Source organism: Aythya marila (assembly GCF_965140915.1).
Source record: "Aythya marila genome assembly, chromosome: 8".
In the NCBI taxonomy this organism is placed as follows: Eukaryota; Metazoa; Chordata; class Aves; order Anseriformes; family Anatidae; genus Aythya; species Aythya marila.
The window spans coordinates 1,495,368-1,516,048 of record NC_139049.1 but is presented as its reverse complement, the minus strand read 5'-3'; the positions used below and the strand labels follow the sequence as shown (position 1 = coordinate 1,516,048).

Genomic DNA, 20,681 nt, shown 5'->3' with positions numbered 1-20,681 from the left:
TTGGGGATTTCCTATAATCAAAGTTTTTCTGTTACAGTGGTTCCAGAAGAGTTAAGTAATGCAACACTTCTACTTTGGGCACAATTTATTGCAGACCTGAAAGAACAACAGGACACATCTCTTAGGCTAACAGTGGTATTGTTATGACACTCTGCACAGCACAAAACAAATTAATCTAGAACCCATACTAGAAATTATGCTGGTACAGAGTAACAGGAGATCACATTCTAAGAAGCAGTAGTAACCTTTCAATGATGTATACCTCTAAATTTATTTCCTTGTTGTTCAGAAACAACAAGCCAAATAAACATTGATTTGCATCTTATGATGCAAAGTTTCTTCTAAGTCAAAAACATCACCTGTGTATTATGTCCCCAGCAAATGTAACTTCAGAAAGTTTACCAAGATAAAGTTAAAACTCTGAAAATAAAAGATGTGTTTGTGTGTCAGTCATGTTTTTCTTCTAACAGATGGGTAATGTTTCATAGTTAAAAAAAACGTGTTTGCATTGAATGTATTAAGATTAATTATTAATAAGGAAGCAAGTATATTTCCATAAGGCTAGAGCTTCAGGACTCAGTTGCAAAATTAACAGCTCAGTTTGCACAGTGATTGAAATTAAAATATGTTTAAAACTAAGTTTAGGGCAGCTGTTAATGGTATTGTATTACTCACAATGCCATACTTGCATTATCTGTTCAGAATTGCCTATATTACAGTGTAACTATATAATTTACAATGACATTACTTCCAATAAACAAAGCTGTATGCAGCAATTACAGGAGGGAAAATATGACATTACAAAAGAAATTTGCTGAATATATATCTTTTCAAGAAACAAATTTAAGACAGTTCTGCCTCTAATAGGGCTGGACACTTTTTCTGATCTGCTTGATCAGCATGTAGTTGTGGCATGAAGTTCAGTAGGACATGAACTCCACTGACCGAGTAGCTCCCCAAAGAGTCAGCACGATAAAAATGTCTTCCAAAATCAGGCATGCTATCTGTCAGAAGGTTGAAAAAGAAGCTGCAACAGAAATCTTTTGTTTACTCATACAAAAGGCAAAAATGAAGTGGCAGAAGAAAGTACTTTCCCTACTATCATTCTTTTAATTTATAAACCACAAGTACATTTGGAATATAAAGTTCCCAAGGGTAACTAAAGCAGAAGCTCTAAAACCCGCTAGCGACGTGCAAAAGTCTAGGACACAGGGTATGCTAAGGCTCCACTCCTGCTGATGAGACCAAGGACCAGAACTGTAAAGGGGAACTAATTGGAACTGGATTCACCCCAGACAGTTTGCACTGGGTATAGTACTTCCAAACATCCCATCCAAGAGGCTAACCACAAGAAATACCAGAGCAGAAAAAGACTGCAGCTGTTGTTGCACATGTATGTTGCACTGAAATTTAGAAAACTGGTTGCTTTCTTGTACAACACTGCTAGCAACACAATGCTTTTTTGTATGGGGATAAACACCTCTTTCAAATTGTTTATGTTTCTTCTTCTATTTTCTCCCTTACAAATGAAGAAGATATTTCATTAATTTTCATGTTGGCACTATTAACATCCCAATGAGCAACACTGCAAATCCCTCAAAATACCATTCTATATATATATTTCCCAAGTAATACTGCAACACGCTAGGAGGAAGTAAAGTAATACTGATCTCCTGCACAACATGCCAAATAAGCAGATTGAGTTTGCTTAGGAAGTGCTGATAAGTAAGAACTGCTTAACAGAAAACCTATTTGAGTTCACACTTACCCAAATGACAATCTAAAATTATAAAGAGAATAAAAGGGAAGAATGTTATTTGTTTATTTATACCATGTTAGAAAAACTTGCCTTTTTTCTATTTCGCACAGAAATATAACTCTACAGATTGTGACCAAGAGTAGGGACAAAGTCTGGGACAAAATTCAAATGCTTTTATAAAAAGAAAGGGTTTTTGAACTTCAGATCCTGCAAACTCTGTTTCAGAATGGGAAATAATTATATTTCTAGCTCAGTGAGGAATGATTTTTTTCAGCTGGAACCTATTTTCTACCGTCAGACTTGCCAAATAAAGCATTATCCAGCTGATCTGTATGTGGTCTCTGTAGGAAAAAGCCTATCTATAAGTGCACTTTTTACAGTCACTCCGCAAATCTGATTCATATCCGATATGTGTTAGTACATTTCAGACATTCAGATGAGAACACAGTAGAGATATCATAAACATCTGAATTCCTCTTAAAAATAATGCAGAAATGTCAGTGTTGAGCAATACATATACTCTTGGTGGGCAAAGAAATAAAAACGAGTACTTGAACCCAAGATTCTCCAGTTCCTGAACTGTTATCTCCAAGAGAGTAAACCTCTAGAGTACATCTCCACATGACACATTTATCTAAAGTGGCTGCACACATATAACAATGGCTTTTGTTTTGTGATCATGTTCATTTTGAGTTTTTTTAAATACTGCAGCCCAATGCATATACACTAATCCCAGAATGTTCTGAAATGTTTCAAAGCTTTTAGCAGGAGGAACCTCTTGCATAGGCTTTGTAGATGAAGCTGACCACAGTTCACTGGAACCAGCCAGTTCAGATAAGTGAGATGAAAGCAGACATTTCCTGAAAATATCTTGAAAGCTTTCCATTAGACTGTACCAGGGGTATACACTAAAAACAGCAAGTGCCCATGCTTGTATAGCAACCAATCTTCCCACTGCTTTCTCCATTCTTTCTTGACTACTGTATGTGTACCTATTATCTGCTTCAACTTATTATCTTGCAAAATTCTTTGGGGGAAAAAAGATATAATTTCTGTATTCTAGTTCACATTTCAAAGTTGTTACTATAACATAAAATTTCGTTTAACATACTAAATATTACAACAGGAAGACACAGGAATCTACTACTGCCAACTGGCAAATAAATAAGAAATCTGTTTTACAGATCATTTTTAAAGAGTCACCCACTCCATGGTAGGTATGAATGCAATTATTTGAACATAACTCTCTGGCTGTGGAAGTATACTCTAGGAAAATCAATGTAGCATTGCTGAGTGTGCTGGTCACAAAGACAGTAGTGCCTCAGGTTAGATTTTCAACAGAGGCTCAGACTGGCTGTTCATATTTTATACCATAGTTCGACTGAATAAATCCAGCTGTTCACTAGAAAGAATAAATGCACTGCTGTTGGGATCTCCATCATTTTATAATTTTAGAAATATAGTCACACTGTTTAGTTTCAGGTACTTTCCTTTAGAACAATTGGAAGCCCAGATTTTTTTAATAGTCAATAGACTCAAGGGTGTGCAAGTACTTAGAATAAGGTATTTTGAACGCCAGCAGACTCTAAAGGGAGCCCAGGTCTTATTTAAGCACTGAAATTAGGTGTTGTTACAATCCTACACATGGATATTATAGGATATGTTGTTACATATTCTACAAAGATTTAATCCACATGCTCTTAATGAAAAGAGGATAGCACTATCATAACATAATACGAAGTACTAAGCCATGATGACACTTTAAGTCAATTACAATGGTAATGACAATAGTGATTCTGCTCAGTAGCATACCACGAAAAGTGTCAGGGCACTCTGAAATTGCACCATGAAGTTAAGTACACTATACGAGTCCTCGGCTATACATGAGAAGGAAGTGGTGAGCCACAATATCAATGCACAGAACGGGGTGCAAGTCCAACAGTTGCTACTTGAAACAAAACAACTCTGCCCCTTCCAAACAAACAAAAATACTTGAGGTCTTCATAGTTTCTCTTGATGTAGACCATGAAATCCCATGCTCACTCTGCCTTTTTTGGTCTGTGTTCTCAAACATCCTGCACCACAGGGTACGCGTATATGGTCTTTTGTCCTGATGGAAAGAGGAAGTATTACCTTCTTTCAGGGTCTTGCTTATTTACTCCACTATTTAGCGTTAAGAGTAAAATGGCCATCCCGTGTCTGGGACTCAATGAAGACATATGAACATGTGTCCTGCAAAGGTTCTCCTCACCAGCTACAGAAGCTAGTAAAGAGGCACTCTGACTCAGACCCCAAAGAACTCCTCAATCTAAGTGACATTACACCAGTTGCAACATGCATCATTATTCAGTGTAGCGATGGGGAGGCTGCAGAGGATTTAACAGACTATAATCCTTTTTATGAGCACCATCCGTAAAATAGGGTTGATTCCCTAGCATACTATAGGAGGTGACAAAGGGCCACAATCTGAAGATCTGTTTGTGAGGAGTTTGGCCAGGTTTCTGGAAAAAGTACTCAGTAGCTTTTCTCCTAACACTTTTATCTTCCACTATATCCTGAAGTTTGATTATCATTTCCAAGTCATGAAGTATGTTGCATCCTTTCTGGAAAGGTCAAAACTGGACATTTAATCTTAGAGAAACCTAATGCTCATTCTACCCTGTCTACATTTTTCCCAGTCTCTCCTAAGAGGAGGCCAAGAGAAGTGGTTTGAAGTCTGAAGATTATATGACCTTGCAAGAACCTTACAGTGAGTTGAAATCAAATGCAGTTTTATTTGTGATTTAACTAGAATAGTATTAGAAATTTAACTAGAATAATATTAGAGATAAAATCCACTCTAATTTGGGATCAAATATAACCCATTTGTTTAGGGGTGGGCCCTTAGAAAGCCAAGGTAAAACAAGACTCGGTTCTCTGCTTCTACAACCAAGACTGCATTCTACTTGTAGAACATCTTAAAACAATTGTAAAACAATCATTATGTATGTAAACATTTAGAGCTCATCATCTGCAGCAGAGATCAGCAATGTATTTTACCTTCTTAGCAAAAGAATCACAATTTCCTTAAATGTACAGAAACTACTTGAAAAATTCATAAGATCTGTTTCACAAATTACCAATTCGACCATAAGAATATATAGTAAAAATGACAAAAGATTTGTTCTTATAGTTGATAAAATATTTATGCCAAAGCATTCAAGTAAAGTTACTTTCTGTGTTCTGATTTAATGAATCATTTGAGCAGTATCTGGCTGGGTGACACAGATGTAAGGCTCGCTGAAGCCTACTCTAATGCCTACTGGTACAGCCTTCCTTGGGACAGCGAAGCCAGAACAATGTGTCAGACTGAAGTAATATCAAAGAAAGTAAGTGCAGTACTGGGGACGCTATGAGGTTGGCCCACAACACTTCTTGACCTCTGAATGTCTCTAAGTACTTCTGTGTCCTACTGGCTCCAGTGACCCAGGAAACCCAGAAGCAGCAGCAGCACGGTGATAAACAGTCTCTGAAATAAGATTTCTGCAATCTTGTAATTCATGCTGAAAGACATACAAGGCTTGCTTGATGGTTTAACCCTACTGAAAGGCAGGGCCTGACACTATGTGAAACCACCAGTGATTTCTTAAAAGGTGAGCTAATGTTAAATGTTTAATACGAATTTCTGAGATAACTGTTTTATACACTGCAGAGTTTATATCTTTAACCTCAGAAAGGTACATTAATTTGGAAAACAGAAATTAAGAAACATATTTGAAGCATATGACTACAGCTTTTATAATTCATGCCTGAGCATACAAGTTCACTGAAATACACAATAATAAAAACAAACTTCCAGTGAGTAAAACCGTTGGAAAGCATTTAACCCTTGGAAAGCAAGTAGAACAAAGCTGAGGAGGACTTTACGAACTTCAGTATCATAATCTTAAGCAATAAAACTAATCCACATAAAATAAAATACTGTGCCCCAACATTGCTTTCAGGAAGTCAGAGCTGATTAAAAAGCTTTACCCTGCTAAACAAATTTGCTAGATTATTTAAATAAACACAAGTAGAAGCATGCCATATCTTGGACTTTGTAATTGGACTTTAATTATGAAAATGAAATCTTTTAAAAAATTAGAAGTAAAATGAGAAAGTATAACAACTATGCTACATCCAAATAACGCGTGTCATTATATCCTACTGTCAGACAAGGGAAGAAAGTCCGGCATTATTGAATAGAAGAAAGTGAAATACCCTCTTCCTTCCTCCCACCCTTCTTCTTTAAAAACACATATATACATATGTATATATACATACATATATATATTTAAGTAACATTAAGCTTGTCCACTGTTAACTTGGTGTTCCAGATAATTCATTTAATTTGCATAAAAAAAATATTTCTGTTGATTCCCCCAGTCAGTTACAAGAAATATTTTCTCTCTTTTATCTGAAAATTAAATCTCATCTTAACAGGCCAGTTAAGACAGCTGTGTATAAGAATATTTGACATTAAAAGATACTTACACAGATAACAGAACGATAGCAATTAGAGTCCATTCAGGCATTTTGTGAATAATGTTTCTGTTTGTTAACCTGTAATAATTAAAAAAAAAAAATCAGCACATTTCAAAGTGAAAGTAAACAAATTTTAATTGCTGAATTAGAAGTCTATCTGTGAAAAGAATTAGTATGCAGAGATGTGGAAATTACAGCTCTATCTGATCAAGGTACCAACTTTCAGGATATGTTTCTTCATATCCTGTAACGAAGGATTTGTAGAAGTCCCAATATCTGTCTTTGTTCCACGTGAAAGCTGGATGGGGAAGATTGAACAGAAGCTAGTTCTTTGAATTCACAGTCTTGGCCGCTGTGAGGGCTCAACTGTCCCTGACACCCAAAGGGATGTTCTCAGGAACCACACATACACTTTATGTGAAGATGGGCCTTCCTACACTGTTTCCCCTGTTAGTTTCAGATCCAGATTTGCTGTAAAAGCTAGCGTTGCGGAAATAGACTGGATTTTAAGATAGTGGGGGACAGTACTCTGATGATCCTTGTTATTAAAATGAAAATCTAGAATTCTAACTTATGCAATGGGAGCCAGGGAGATAAAAGAGCAAGAAAAGGTGTGAATCAAGAACCACAGAGATGCTCAACAACAAGACCACTACATTTCATACCCACTGACTCACATTGTATAATTCCGTAGTAAGACATTTTCTTTAACTCAAATGTTAATTTGACTTAAAACAATTAATGTGTCAATTGTTACAGCTGAATTTAGGCATGTGTTTGATATGAGCAATTTATGGAAAAGTCACATCTTAAAAAGAAGCTGTGGCTATGTAGGCATCCAAAAAAAGCTGGCAGCATTAATTTTATTCAGACAGGTGCTGCCACATAGCAGAAATACTGATGGGTAAGTGCCTCAATATGTTTGCTTCCTTCTTGCTCTCCGCTTCTCCTCTCCATAGACTTGCATAAATTCAGACACAGGAAGAAGCAGCCCTGTCATTAACACAGGTCTACAGACACTGGTGAAGCTGGGAGGCTGCTAAAAGGTCTGTGAGTAAACCACTTTCCTAAAAATTGGTATTTCACCTGCTCCATCAGGGGCTGTTTACCAGTGTTCATTATGAGAGGCGACACAGTGAGGGCTGAGAACATAACCCACTGCAGAGGTAGGAGAATACGTTTCTATAAGATGTTCAAGGTTCAGTTTAGCAGAAGAGACATTGTTTTAGACATTTCAAAGGAAGACATGATTCCTTAAAGTTTTAAGCAAACTGTGGCAACTGGCAGAAATACATGCTTTTAGAAGTCACATATGGAAAGCTACGTGGCAGCATTATCTGTAAAAGGTGGCAGCCTAGCCATAGGGGCTTTATCACCAGATCCCTTACCAGGGATCATTATGGTAGCAAGACACATGCTCATGACACAGCTTATGTTAGCTCCAAAAATAAAAAATAATAATAAAAAAAATCAAACATTAACTGTGCCTCTAGTTCCTTACTAGGACACGGCTGCATTCAGAGTGTCAGCACATTCCTTCTCCTGGTGGTGTATGATAAATTCAGCTTCAGAAGCAGACCAGAATGCTACTGTACTCAAGGGATCCCAAAGCACAGAAATGACAAAGGTGATCATTTAGACATTTAGATTTCTAGAGTAGGAACTTAAGTCTTTTTTTTTATTTATTTTTTTTTAGTCCTTACTCCAAACACGAGTTATAAAATGAAATACCTCACAACAAATTCAATTCCAGGGTATTCTTCCCTCAGTAAGATTTGTCATTGTTAAACTTCAACTTTTCTTTTCTTTTTTTTTTTTTGAAAAATTCTACCCAGTTATATTCAAAATAATCATTAAAAATAGTTATGAAGGTGTTTTAAAGGATCATTTCCTTTTTTCAGAAATATATTCAAAAAATATTTTTAAGAATAGTAATGAACAAAGCAATATTATCCTGTTTTCCTCCTCAAATCTCCAAGCCTTCCAACCAAAGTAAGATTTTGAAGCAACGATTACTCAAATAGTACCTTAACTGCCCTAGTTTTGTTAAATGATGAAAGGAAAAGCAATGTATTATACTACATGTATAGGAATTATCATGTCAAACTAGAACCAATAATTTTGACAAATACAGATTATTTTTGCTATTAGAAGATGCATGTTTACCAATTACTATTTGAAATAGCTAATGGCAGTAGCTGGCAACAAAGTTGTTTCATTTTTCTGGTTATAGAAAAGGAAAACAAACAAAGGCTGAAGGTCTTGACTCAATATTGATGACAGTGATAAACACTACCAAGAAATGCCTGATGGAATCATCTTGACAGGCAATTCGTATGTAACATTCCAGTTAATCTGCTATGATAAGACACAATGGAAGAGACAGATCCAAATCACCAGGGAAAACTCTGTCAAATAGAGAAAGCAGCTTTATTTCAATGCTCTACATGGAGTTATTATTGATTAGCGCATTGGAAGGTGTCATTCTCGTACACAAACTGAGAGATGCAGCTATTTGTGTCAATTAACTCTTATTCAATGTTAGTATTGATTGGCCAGGTCTCAACACTAGTCATTGCCATCAATATGCTATTTATGAAGGAGGTAGTCCTAAGACACAGATAGCCAGCAGCATGTGGTGGTACGGATCTGCTGATGCACCTGTCACTGGACTGGATGAAGTGAGGCTTCCACAGCCTTTCAATACAACACCTGTCTTGTGCAACTGAAAAAAAAAAAAAAAAAACAAAAAACACAAAACAAAACAAAAAAAAACAAACAGATTTTAGGCAGATCAGACTAAAGCTGGCAACCTACAGGTGCGAACCCTTAAATAATACAGAGCAGAGGAAGGGCAGTCACTTTCAAGAACAAGCTGTGTGTCAACACCAAGGCCTCTGAAGAGCAAAGCTTTCAGAAAACAGGAAAGTGCAAGGTTCATTAATTCTTTGTCTTGCCTCTGGCCAAAATTGTTACTTCAGAACGATCCTTGAAAGACGGGAGAAAAAGGTCACTAGATTTCTGTCATACACATAGTATGGAAATGTTAAAACACTACAAAATTTTCCCACAGCTACCCGAAGAAAGAAAACAATATACAACTTTTCAGAAGAGAACATCTCTACTTTCTTAGGCTTTGTAGTAATGGACAGGTAAGCCAAGAATCCTGGATGCTCCCAAATAGCTGTTTGGGTAGTTTATGAGTGTTGTATTTCGCCCCTGCACTGCTTGTCGGAAGATGCACTATAGCTGAACTTAACTGCTTCCCTCATCCATTAGGCAACAGGACCCACAAAGCAGTTCTAATGCTGTATGAAGAAGCTCAGACTGAGCAGATGAATCAAAAAGAGGCAGGAATTGACAAATAAAGGACTAAAAAGTAAGATGAAGACAAATTCCCTTTCGAATCTCCTCCCAGAACCTGACTGGAACCCAGCCTGCAAAGAAAGTCAACTCTGATATGGAAGCTTTGGGAGTACAGAGGAGTCCAAGGTTGAAGTAAGCAGTAAACAAAAAAGTAAACCCAAAAATGACACACAAAGAGCACACAAGTTGGTCCTACTTCTTTTTCTTTGGTTGGCTTCCCATTCAATTTCTGTCAGCTGCTGATTTTGCTAGCAGAACTCCACTAGCAACGATGGCCTGATCTGTAACCAGTACTTGCAGTGGCAGCAAATTTAAACACATCCATAAAAGCCCAACACTAGAATTTGACAGGTACTTCAAGAAACTTGACTTTATAGGAAGGAAACTCTCAGCAATGCAGGTGCTCAGCACCTCAGCAGGATTACATTTTCTGAGACTTCTAGGAAACAATTTGATAACAGGAACACAGTCCAACAGGAAATGGCAGATAGACAAAAAGATTATTGTGCAGAGTAATTAACACCTCCCCTCCTCCCCTTGACGAGGTCCACAGCATCAGATATTACAAAAAAGATGCAAAAAAAAAAAAAAGCAACTGGTTAATACATGTATAAAATAAACTTTGCTAAATGTATTTTCTTTATAACCATTTATAAACTAATCCTGAGTATTCTTTCCTTTTCTAAACATTTGTTTATACAACTGAACTTTGTAGCAAGGTAAAGCTGTCAGCATCTTTGCAAACAAAGCAGCCTTTTCATTCACATATCTATATTCCTAGATGTAGGAATATATTATTAATGTCAGTTCAAGAACCTGACCTCCTAGTTTGGCCATTTACCTGTTCTGTGAGACAGGCTTCATGGATGAAGATGTTCAAGTTGTAACTTTAGAGAAGCTCAGCTACCTATAATTTTTCAAAAACTTGCACTAATATGGGCAAAGTTGTTATTTAACTAACTCAGGTTAGCACAGGCAAATATGAAACAAACATAATCTATGCTTCAAGCTTCACCTAGAAAAATTTAAACATAAAAACCAGCTCTCCTCTACCCCCTTAAAAAGAACAGCATATTTCCATGCTGAAGCATAATTCAGTTTGTTGATCCTGAGCAAAAATGGCCTGCTATTTTAAGTTTAAATTTTCTTTAAAAGAAGCCCATTTAATTTTTATCTGCCGCTTTAGAAACAGCTCTGCACTAATTACTCTGACTGATCAAGATTTAACACAAGTTAGCTCAGGTTTAACACAGAATAAATACTCTAGATGTGTTAACAAACACTGTTACATCCCATCCTATCTGGCTATAATGGTGTGCTGCACTGGCACTTCAGCTGTGGAAACCCATAATCTGCTGTGTTGAAGAGAAAAGGTCATCGACCATCTGGTACTTCCACATTTCCACAGAAAAACCTGACTACAATGAACTATTGCTGAGTTGAAACTCAGAATTTAAATTCCACTTAATAAAGGGTAATAAGCAAAAGCCTATTAGTGAGTATAGGCTAGATAACATAAACTTATTATACATATTTTAAAAGGTAAAATACTGTCTTGTAAACAAGACAAAACCTGTAATAGAAAATCATGAACACATCTTTAAGAAACAGCTATATCACTGGCATTGCGAGAGTTCATTGTCAATAACAAGCTCCATAAAATAAATTAAAATATTTACAACCATAAGATACAGCAGAAATTCTATTTTTAATATACAACATTAAGCTTTAAAAAATAAAATAAATCACACATTCACAAACATAGTAAGTTAGCCTCAATTCCTAGCTAATTTTGTCTTGATCTTTTAACAAAGTGCCCTTATACACTCTGGAGAATTATTTGACATCTCAGTTTTCGTAACAAAAGCTTACAGGCACTGAGGGACTCTGTTTGGGAAGAGCTCTAACCATTCTAAAATGTCTCCTGAGATCCCTCTAGTGTGTTTCCCAGCAGTGCTGATTGACTAAAATGTTGCCCAAAGGAGGCTGAACTGCAAGTGTTCCTTTAAAAACCAATGGAGCTGAAAATTGTTGTTGCTTAGTTCACCACATGCTCTTTTACCCTTCTTCAGCTAAGCTCTACTATTGCCATGTGTTTTTTATCTCCTTCCCTCTTCAGCAAGCTCTTCAGCCTGAAACATTTCTAGTATGAAAAGCACCAGCATTTGTCAGGGCTGCCTCCATAGTCATTAAGCATTTTAACCATATTAACAAAGAAAGTAACTTTTAAATTTCTAAACCTTTCAAACAAATATCAATAAAAATAAAATAAAAATCTCAGAATCCCTGCTAATACATTCAACTTAAAATCAGAGAGACCACTCATTAAGTAAATTTATATTTAAGTATAGAAATGGAGATTCAAACCTATGCCTTCTTCTAGACAGCTAACTTTTTTTTTCCTGTTTTGTCAGCAGACTCTTCTGTATCACAAATGCAAGAATGAAAAAGGGCTCAAAAGTTATTACTTATTTCCTGTATTTTCATATTATTTTACTATCAGCAACAATAGCACTCCAATTATTGTGAGATGTACATAAAGGCACATAAAAATTCTTGTGTAGGGCTCACAATTGTTGTCAGCAACCCTTCTCCCAAAAAGCTGAATTTCTAAGCAATTTGTCTGGAATCTTCACAGTAAAAGAACTCCAAGAACTCACTACCATTCCCTTCAACTTACTCTTTAACAAAAGAGACTGAAAAATCAACTCATTCAGTGTTATCTGAAGAATCAGAAATAGATCTGTGGAGAATAAAAAAAATAGCAAAATTATTGCTACATTAGCCAGGTCACATACTTCCACTAAGAGATACTAACAATAACATTTTTGGATCAAAACCCAAATTAATTAGGTTTGGCTCCATCTTGTAAATCCACATGTTTTTAAGTGTATATCTATGTTTTTAGAAGACCGTTTTGGTTTCAAGGCTCCTTTGCTATAAACTGTTTTTAAAACCTGATAATCAGGCCACATTATTTTTGCTATTCAAAGGTAATTTGAAATATAAGTTCTGCTTTTGGGAACCTCCAGGTAACCTTCCTCCTTTAAATTTAAACAAACAAGAAGTAGACTGAAAAAGACCAAATATCGTTTTTTCCAATTCTATCACTACTAAGCATTTAGACCACAGAGCAAGTAAAATGCACAAAGTTTTAAGATAGAAAGTCCTTATTCAAAGAACTGGTATATATACAGTATATAGATGCTGCTCCAGTATAACCAGACATATCCTTCCCAGTTTCAGTGTTGTTAAAATAAAATCACAATTAAATGACTGCAATTGTATAATCAAGTTCAAACACTAGGAGCTCTTAAATAAGAGATCATGCACAGAATCACCAGAAAGGAAAAGGAAATTATTATCTTCCATAGTAAAAAAAATAGCCAACATATATAGAGATCTGTGTTTTTGTGGCGTTCTTCCAGATATCAGATAAATCATGAGGAATTAGGTGGAGTTGGGTTTCTGTTCACCAAAGCCTAGATTTCTTGTTGCAAATACCATAAGAATGAGCTTTGGTAATTTCACATGTAAACATCATGCAGTTTACTGGGGGTGGGGGGGGTGGGGGGGAAGTTCCAAGAGTGATAGCATACACAGAGTTAATAACTCTTGTTGCTCCTTTTCCTGACAATGCGTCAAGATGCAGGAGTTGTGGCCCAAACAAAACCTAAAAACGTTCAGAGAAGTTACCACAATTCTGATTTCCCTCTTTTCTTTAGTCCCAGTGTTTCCAAATACCCTCTTCAGTGCTGCTAATTGTGGTAATGGCGTGTACACTATGTCTACTTCCCCTTGAAATGGGCAAGATGGCTCAAGCTGGGTCTTCCCAGCTGTAGAAGTCAGTGGCAACAATTATTAATCACATTAAAACCAGTTAGTCCAGCTACAAGGAGCCAGAGCAAAAGAAAGTGACAGATCTCACAAACTCACGCTTAATAGGAAGTGATGAGGTAGCAGAACCTTTAAAAGACTCACCACCATCCTCCAGAGACCACTGGCCTAGTTTTTAAAAATCTGCAAATACTCCTGGTGACCCAGCCACTGTCAGGAACAAGGAAGGGCTCAGTAGTCCACAGGGAATGTGGCATTACCTACATGAACACACAGCCATAAAAGGGAAAAATCTGCAGGGGGAACTTCTCTGAGACCAAATCACAAATCATTCAACAGAATTATTTAATCAATCAATCAAGAAGAATCTCTAATTAAAAACCAATACTTACTGGAAAGTTTTCACAAGATTTTTTAGCTCTGTGTAAACATCCCCTAGAGTAATCTGAAGAGGGCCCAAAACTGCAGGTAATCTAGAAGGCAAAAGACACTGGTTAATATATGTTTTCCAGTTTTTATTTTTTTCCTCAAGTTTTTAATTTCTTCTCTACCAGAGCTTATTAAAGTAAATAGAAAAAAAGGGGTTATTTTTGTGCAATAGATCTGGCATGATGTTTATATTTCATATTTCTCTCAGTGGTGTTTGGGCAATACCTTCACTTTAAAACAGCTTGCTTATAACAAGTTTAGTGTGAAAGTGAATTAGAAATTAACTGTATTTTACATGCATACTCTATTAACTTCCGTATCAGTTCTGATATGACATTCTTTAAAAAAAAAAAAAAAAAAAAAAAAAAGTTTTGTGTTATGAGGATTACAATTCCAGGCCTCATAAATGCTTTCCATGTTTATATTCATGTGGTTGAAAAATAACAGAAATAACAGTACAAAAACTGCACGCCTAAATGAGGTTTACACAGAGAATCTATCTGCTAACTGTAGGCTCTTATACTACATAAAGAGGATACAGCACTCCATTGTAAGCCTGATAACTAGAACCATGATGTTAACAGGCAATCAGAAATTTTCAAAAACAGATTGCCTCTCTACTTGACTGCATGTAAAACTTGATATAGCACATCACAAAACACACACACTGTTTAACTAGGTCTCCATATCCACAAGTGCTGGAAATGTACTTTATACATGTACTCTTCACATTTCAGAGGTGGATTTAAGATGAAACTTTTGCCTCTATTTACTTATTTAATAGTTAATATCCTCTTGCATTTGAATATTTACATGTGCATGTAGTGTGTTGATACTGATGGAAGAATCAAGATTTCTATTTGCCTCTATATCACTGCATGTTTTACAGTAACTGCTGTGCACGTTCATATTCCCACTGGCTTCATCTGAACATGCCAAGAAATAAATGCTTTACCACAATGAAAATTACGTGTAGTGCATACAAAAATTACATACAGTATACACAGCTATTTTAAAATAATTTATTACTTTATGTATACATATTCCATATTTATATGTTCAGATAATATTGATTTACAGTTCCTATTTTAAGTTCATCAGAATCTGTTTCTAAACAACTTGCAAGAAATTAGATAGTTTGGGTGTTTCCAGATATGTGAAAAGAAAGAAACTGATAAAAAAAGGGTGCTGTGGATTATTATTTTTTTAAAGCACATTCTTATTTTAAGCTTCATGAATTGCACCAACATTTTGATTGAGAAAGCACAGAAGTTTCCCATGTAACAGCACAACAACATGCCTTCTGCCAAGTGCTAAAGACTGGGACCATGCTGTCCTGCCAGCCATGAATGCTGTCAACTACAAGTTCTGGTGCATGCAGGAAGAGAGAAGGTTCTGTTAGACAACACCTTAGCAGTGAGATTCTGACATCCACCTCAGAAGGCTGTGCAAACAGACATCTGCTGCTTTATCAGAGATGACTTAGAAATGTTTTAGAAATAAGTTCTTTAGGGCAATAATGATTATAAATTATGAGTAATGCCACTCAGAAAAAGGCCAGAATATCCTTGCACAGTGTGTTTATTACTTAAAATGCCGATGAATGAGCACCAACTTCAGTTTGATTATTTACTGAAGTAAAGAATACTTACGCTTTTCTTAGTTTTTCAAGGACGATTCGCTTTCTAATCTGCATTTGTGCATTTGAATCAACAAGTGGAAACGTGAGATCTTGCTGTTCATCATCCTGTATTACAACATTAAAACCTTTAACAATTATAACCTAATACTTAATTACAGGCTATGCATCAAAATAGTTACAGATTATCGATAAATGTTTAAACATAGGAAAACTCATCTCTGAACAAAGAAAGAGAAAAAAAACAATGAGTTATCAACAGAACGTTGGTTGACTTGACCCCATATACAGTTTGCAGCTAGCCTACTTTTCCTCTTTTCTTGCAAAGCAGTATGCTAGATACTTTAATTCAATGGTAAATTCCTTCAAAATTATATGTTTAAACTTTTTACAAGAAGCAATGCAATAGTTTTATTTTACAGGAAGCAGCATTGTGAAAGCCCTCTGATGCATATATTTAAAGGCAAAAGCAGCTTCAGATGCTATTACAAACTGTACAACGTACCTAGCACAGTTAGTGCAGTGTTTTACAGTACTGACAAGACCACCTTATTGCTAACAGCTGGCCTGCCTGAACTGGAAGGGTCAGAGAGAAACCTCAGAGTTTATACTTCTATAGGTCTATAGAGTCTATACTTCTTTAGGTCTACAACCCTCCAGACCCCCTCCCCCCAAAAAAAAAGAAATAAAAATGTATAGGTTACAGCAACATATGTAAACAAATCAGCAGGCTCCAACTCAGAGAATTTTAACAATAGATAATGCCAGAGATCTAGTCTAAAAAGAAAGAAATCCAATCCTCGTCGTGAATTAAAGGCAAAAATATAGATATAAATTTTATCTAATGAATCAAAGGGGAAGAGAAAAATATCATTCTTCCTTCAGCCAAGGCCTATTCTGTCTTATGACAGATCTGTTTCTTCTACATAAACCTTCCTTACTTGCCCTCCAAGGCATCAGTTTTAGAGAAAGCCTTCGCTATAAAAACTCTTAAAAGCCCTAGTCCTTCTTTCTCTTTAATCACCAGTTTTTCTTGCCAATAAACTATTCTTACATTGATTCTTTAACAGCTTCACCTCACTGCAATTATGCAACATAACAATTGTACAGTCTTTATAAGATGTAGAGGTGCTGGCAAGGACAGGCCTTGGAAGTGATGACAGCAGTTGTAGTTGACCTTTCTGCTGAGATTACAACAGCTATAGCTCCTTGACCCATTCTCTTGCAAAAACTACACAGGGCTCAGATAGTTAACTCCTCTCCCATCCCAGCTTACCAGTACCTCCTCTGCTTGCCTCAGTCCATGTTCAAACTCTGCTTGAGCAAATGGATTAATCTCTCAGGCTTCACAAACTGAAAGGCTGCTGTCAGAACTGAATGTATCCCAAACAGTCAAAGTCATTCTTTTTCAACCTAAAATATGTTTCCTCAACCTGATGGGATTGTTTGGAGTCTAGTCAACCTTCCTTTTACTAGTTCACATTAATAGTTTGATGGTACCTTGGCCATATCCACTTACAGAGACAAAAAGCTTGTAATAACTGCTTGAAAGCAGGCTTTAAATAGCGTGGACACTATCCCATGGGCACTTACTTTGTCTTTGCTTGGAAGTTCCTCTGTTTGTGCATGTGTCGCTGCCTCTTCAGCCAAGATGCACTTCCCTTTATAGAACTCTTTTACTCGGAGTTCTAGGAATTCCGTTTCTTCTTTTAACTTTTCGTAACTAGGCACAGGCTTAGCTACTCCACCTGAGCCTGTATAAGGTAAGGAATAGTTCAAACTGTTTTCAGACTCCCCTGCTGCAACAGTGTCAACATCATCAGCTGCATCTAAGTCATCCTCATCAAGTTCTTCACTTTCTCGGTTGGCAGATGATTTGCATTCTGATGAGCATAAAGACATGTAGTTCGGACCATAGAGAAATTTTAAAGTTTCCTCAGTTCTCCATTCAGTAAGTGTTTGCTTAAGGACTTCTAATAAACTGCCTTTAGCAGCCAAGGAATTAATTGGATCCCGCTGTTCAGTTTCTTTATATTGTTTTGAGTTAGCTAGTATTCTTGTAAGACGTTCTGCCCCTTTTTTGCTCACACCTAGGAAAACTATCTGTGATCCGCTATAGGTGTTTTCATAGTTTTCTGAAGCATCTGATGTTCCTGGAGTAGTTTTTTTTGAAGGTGTTGCAGTTACGTTATTTTGAACAGAGCAAGCATGCGTTTCATCCTGAACATCTAATTTACAATTAGATAGTTGTTCAGTGGCTTCTACGACATCCAAGTCTTCAGCTTTAGGGCTGGAATTGGCTTTCTTAATATGTTTCTTTTTGAGGATGCTGTTGCTGTGCAATTGCTGTTCAAGATTAGCTGAACTTGACTGATTTCCTGGTAGAACAGAAGAAACAAATTCTTGTTCAGTATCACTACTGCTGTCGCTGGCTGTGTCATGAGAAGTAGATTCACATGGATTTGAAGATAGCCTAGGATTTTCAATGTCAGAAGCTTTAATTGCTTCATCACGTAGTTTCACCTCTTCTCCAGACTTGCCACTGTAACAGAAAACATAAGCCATCAATGAAGTAAGAAATGGGTGTTACCTATAACAGCTTTTCTTTCTCATGTAAGATAAACAAAGCATTTTCCCTTATAGAGTAAGTGTACTTTCTTGCTCATTTATCTTCCAAAAGTCTTTAAATGCAAGGAGTTTTGACATTCTGCAATCAAGATGGCAAGTACAGACATTGTTTAGAGAAATAAATTCCCAGTTGCTCATTGGCAATTAGAATAGTAAGTTATTATTAAAGACAACAAAATGAGGTTAAACTTAGCATAATGAATTTAAAAAAAAATTGCAATTCCAAATTAAGATCAGCATCTCAACATAGCTATGAACACAGTAGGCCAGCAGAGCTCTTTTAGCATATATAAGTTTGCCATCTAATGGCCGTGAAATGGCAAGAGAAAACAAACAAAACGATAATACACACAGCAAGGTACAGAGAGATGACAGAGTAACATGATTTTAATCTAGCAGATATCAATGTTTCAAAATAGGAAGTACAGAAGCTTTCATCACATATAATTGGTACCACTTTCTTTTTAAAGAATAGATGGTATAAAATATGCAAAGTACAAACAGTGTATTTGTTTCAGATTTCAACAGACTCAATTACAACATACAGGCCAAGAACAGCTGTACACTAAATCATACAGGTCAAACATGCAGGCTTAGCATCACAAAGATTAAAAAGGAAAAAAAAAAGGAAAAAAAAAGAGACAAATAATCCTTTGTGTAGTCTCTAATAAGGCCTTTTCTATAACACATGAAATCAAATATTCTCCCTTTATCTTATATGATGCTAATACTTGTAACTATAAATGCACATAAAGTATTGTTCAGTGTACCTCTGCCCCTCCTTCAGCAGCTCTATATCTGGTGGTCTGCAAAAAGAAAAAGAATGAAGAGTTTTCTGCTAAATCAATGCTCTTGAAATACACATACACACAGAAGATACAGTTAAGGCTGGAAGGGACCTCTAAGGGTGTTCTAGTCTAACATCCTCTGTTCAAAGCACAGTAAGCTTAATAGTCACCCTTGTTAAGATTTCTGATACCAACCAAGAACAATTTGGGTCTGTAATCTTTGCATTCCCTGCCGCCCCGCCCAAGTAGACTGCTTTCAGATCACCCCTTGGTTTCTTCTTCATGAAGCTAAACATACTTATATCCTCGACTGGTCACAAGAGTCCCTGTAGTAAAAAGGGTTCTGTGCAGTTTGTACAAAAATGTTCCAAATTCATGAAAAAAATACGATTATTCAGGATATCTTTTTTTTTTTTTTTTTTTAATTTGAATTTTTATTCACTCAAAATTAGGCTATTACAGTTATACTGCTTTAGGAAAATTGAGTTCAAAAAATTTCCAGAAGCTCGAAGACCTGTTACAAAACAGATTATGATGGGTTTCTTTCCAAAATTCTAACTGCAGTTCATCTTCTTCTATTCAGTTATAAGGTAACATCATAACGCTATTTATCTTATCTAACACTGAATGTTGAAATCCTCACCTGCATTATGAATGAAAGGAAACCTTTATAGCATGCACTGAATAAAGTCAATGCAATAAAACCTTAAACTCAGTCAGTATATATATAAAAACCAATAGGTTTAAAAAAGATGAAAGCTGCACCAGTCATGAGTGAACTGAGTCTGGAAACTAAAGATGATACCATAAAATGATTTAAATTATTAATTCCAAATACTTACTCTTCAGAGTTTAAAATTAAGGTTTTTAGATTTTTCTTTCACAAGAATTTCAGATATTCTCATGTGTAAACATACAATGTGTGCAAATGTATGTGATTATGCAAACAGACATAACTAGCCATGCACTACCTGTTTTTTGCATTTTTGTTTTGCTTGTTTGTTTTGGAAAATACACCCACCCCAGCATAAATAATTAAGTATGTCAGGCATATCAGAACTGTGTGCTTTTAATGTTAACAATAAACACTTTCTTTAGTGAGAGCAAATAACAATACCACAATAATACTGGTAAGTTTATTTAAATATTTCACAAAGAAAACAGTTTTACCTACTGTATCAGGCTGTTCTAAACCACTACTCTTATTGATCAGATATTTCACATGATTGATCAGATCTGTGAAACTGAGCTCAGATATATAATTTCAGCTTGGTTTTTCTGTTGAAAACCAGGGTACTATGAAAAGTAGTGTCTTGGAGAATGAAAAAATGAATAAATTTACCTGAACGTTCTCTAGGCAAGTATTTATTGTTGAACAGTGACACCCAGTGGCTCAATTCATTATTTGCAAGCCTATGTTTCTTGAACCAGTCAACATATTAAAACGTGAACCACATTACAGTCTTCCAAAGTATGTATTGCAGTTAACAGCAGGAAATGAGCAATCTGAAATTATAGTTTTATGCAGGATAAAGAACCTCTTCATTTATAGTCTGCTTTCAGGTGTAAGCCTTCACAGTCTAACTTTAAGCCCAATGCAAATGCTCTGCTAGAATTAGAAAATCTTTTGTACCAACATAAGATCAATTAATTCTTTACATTATATTATGTGTCTTTTAAGAATCCAATCACAAGAAATTTTAAAGTTACCAGGACATCATTATTATATATG

General features: G+C 36.0%; 1 protein-coding gene across 2 annotated transcripts in view; it reads right to left on the bottom strand.

Annotated features, from left to right (window-relative positions):
* The window catches only part of RPAP2 (RNA polymerase II associated protein 2), a 41,155-nt gene that overhangs the window by 17,056 nt on the left and 3,418 nt on the right, over positions 1-20,681 (bottom strand). For both annotated transcript variants that reach the window (XM_082766110.1, XM_082766111.1), the window contains exons 7-11: positions 18,932-18,967; positions 17,127-18,075; positions 15,547-15,641; positions 13,858-13,938; positions 6,272-6,340 (exon numbers count right to left, since the gene is read on the bottom strand). In XM_082766110.1, the coding sequence (XP_082622236.1) occupies positions 6,272-6,340; positions 13,858-13,938; positions 15,547-15,641; positions 17,127-18,075; positions 18,932-18,967 (1,230 nt within the window). The remainder of the gene's footprint in view (positions 1-6,271; positions 6,341-13,857; positions 13,939-15,546; positions 15,642-17,126; positions 18,076-18,931; positions 18,968-20,681) is intronic.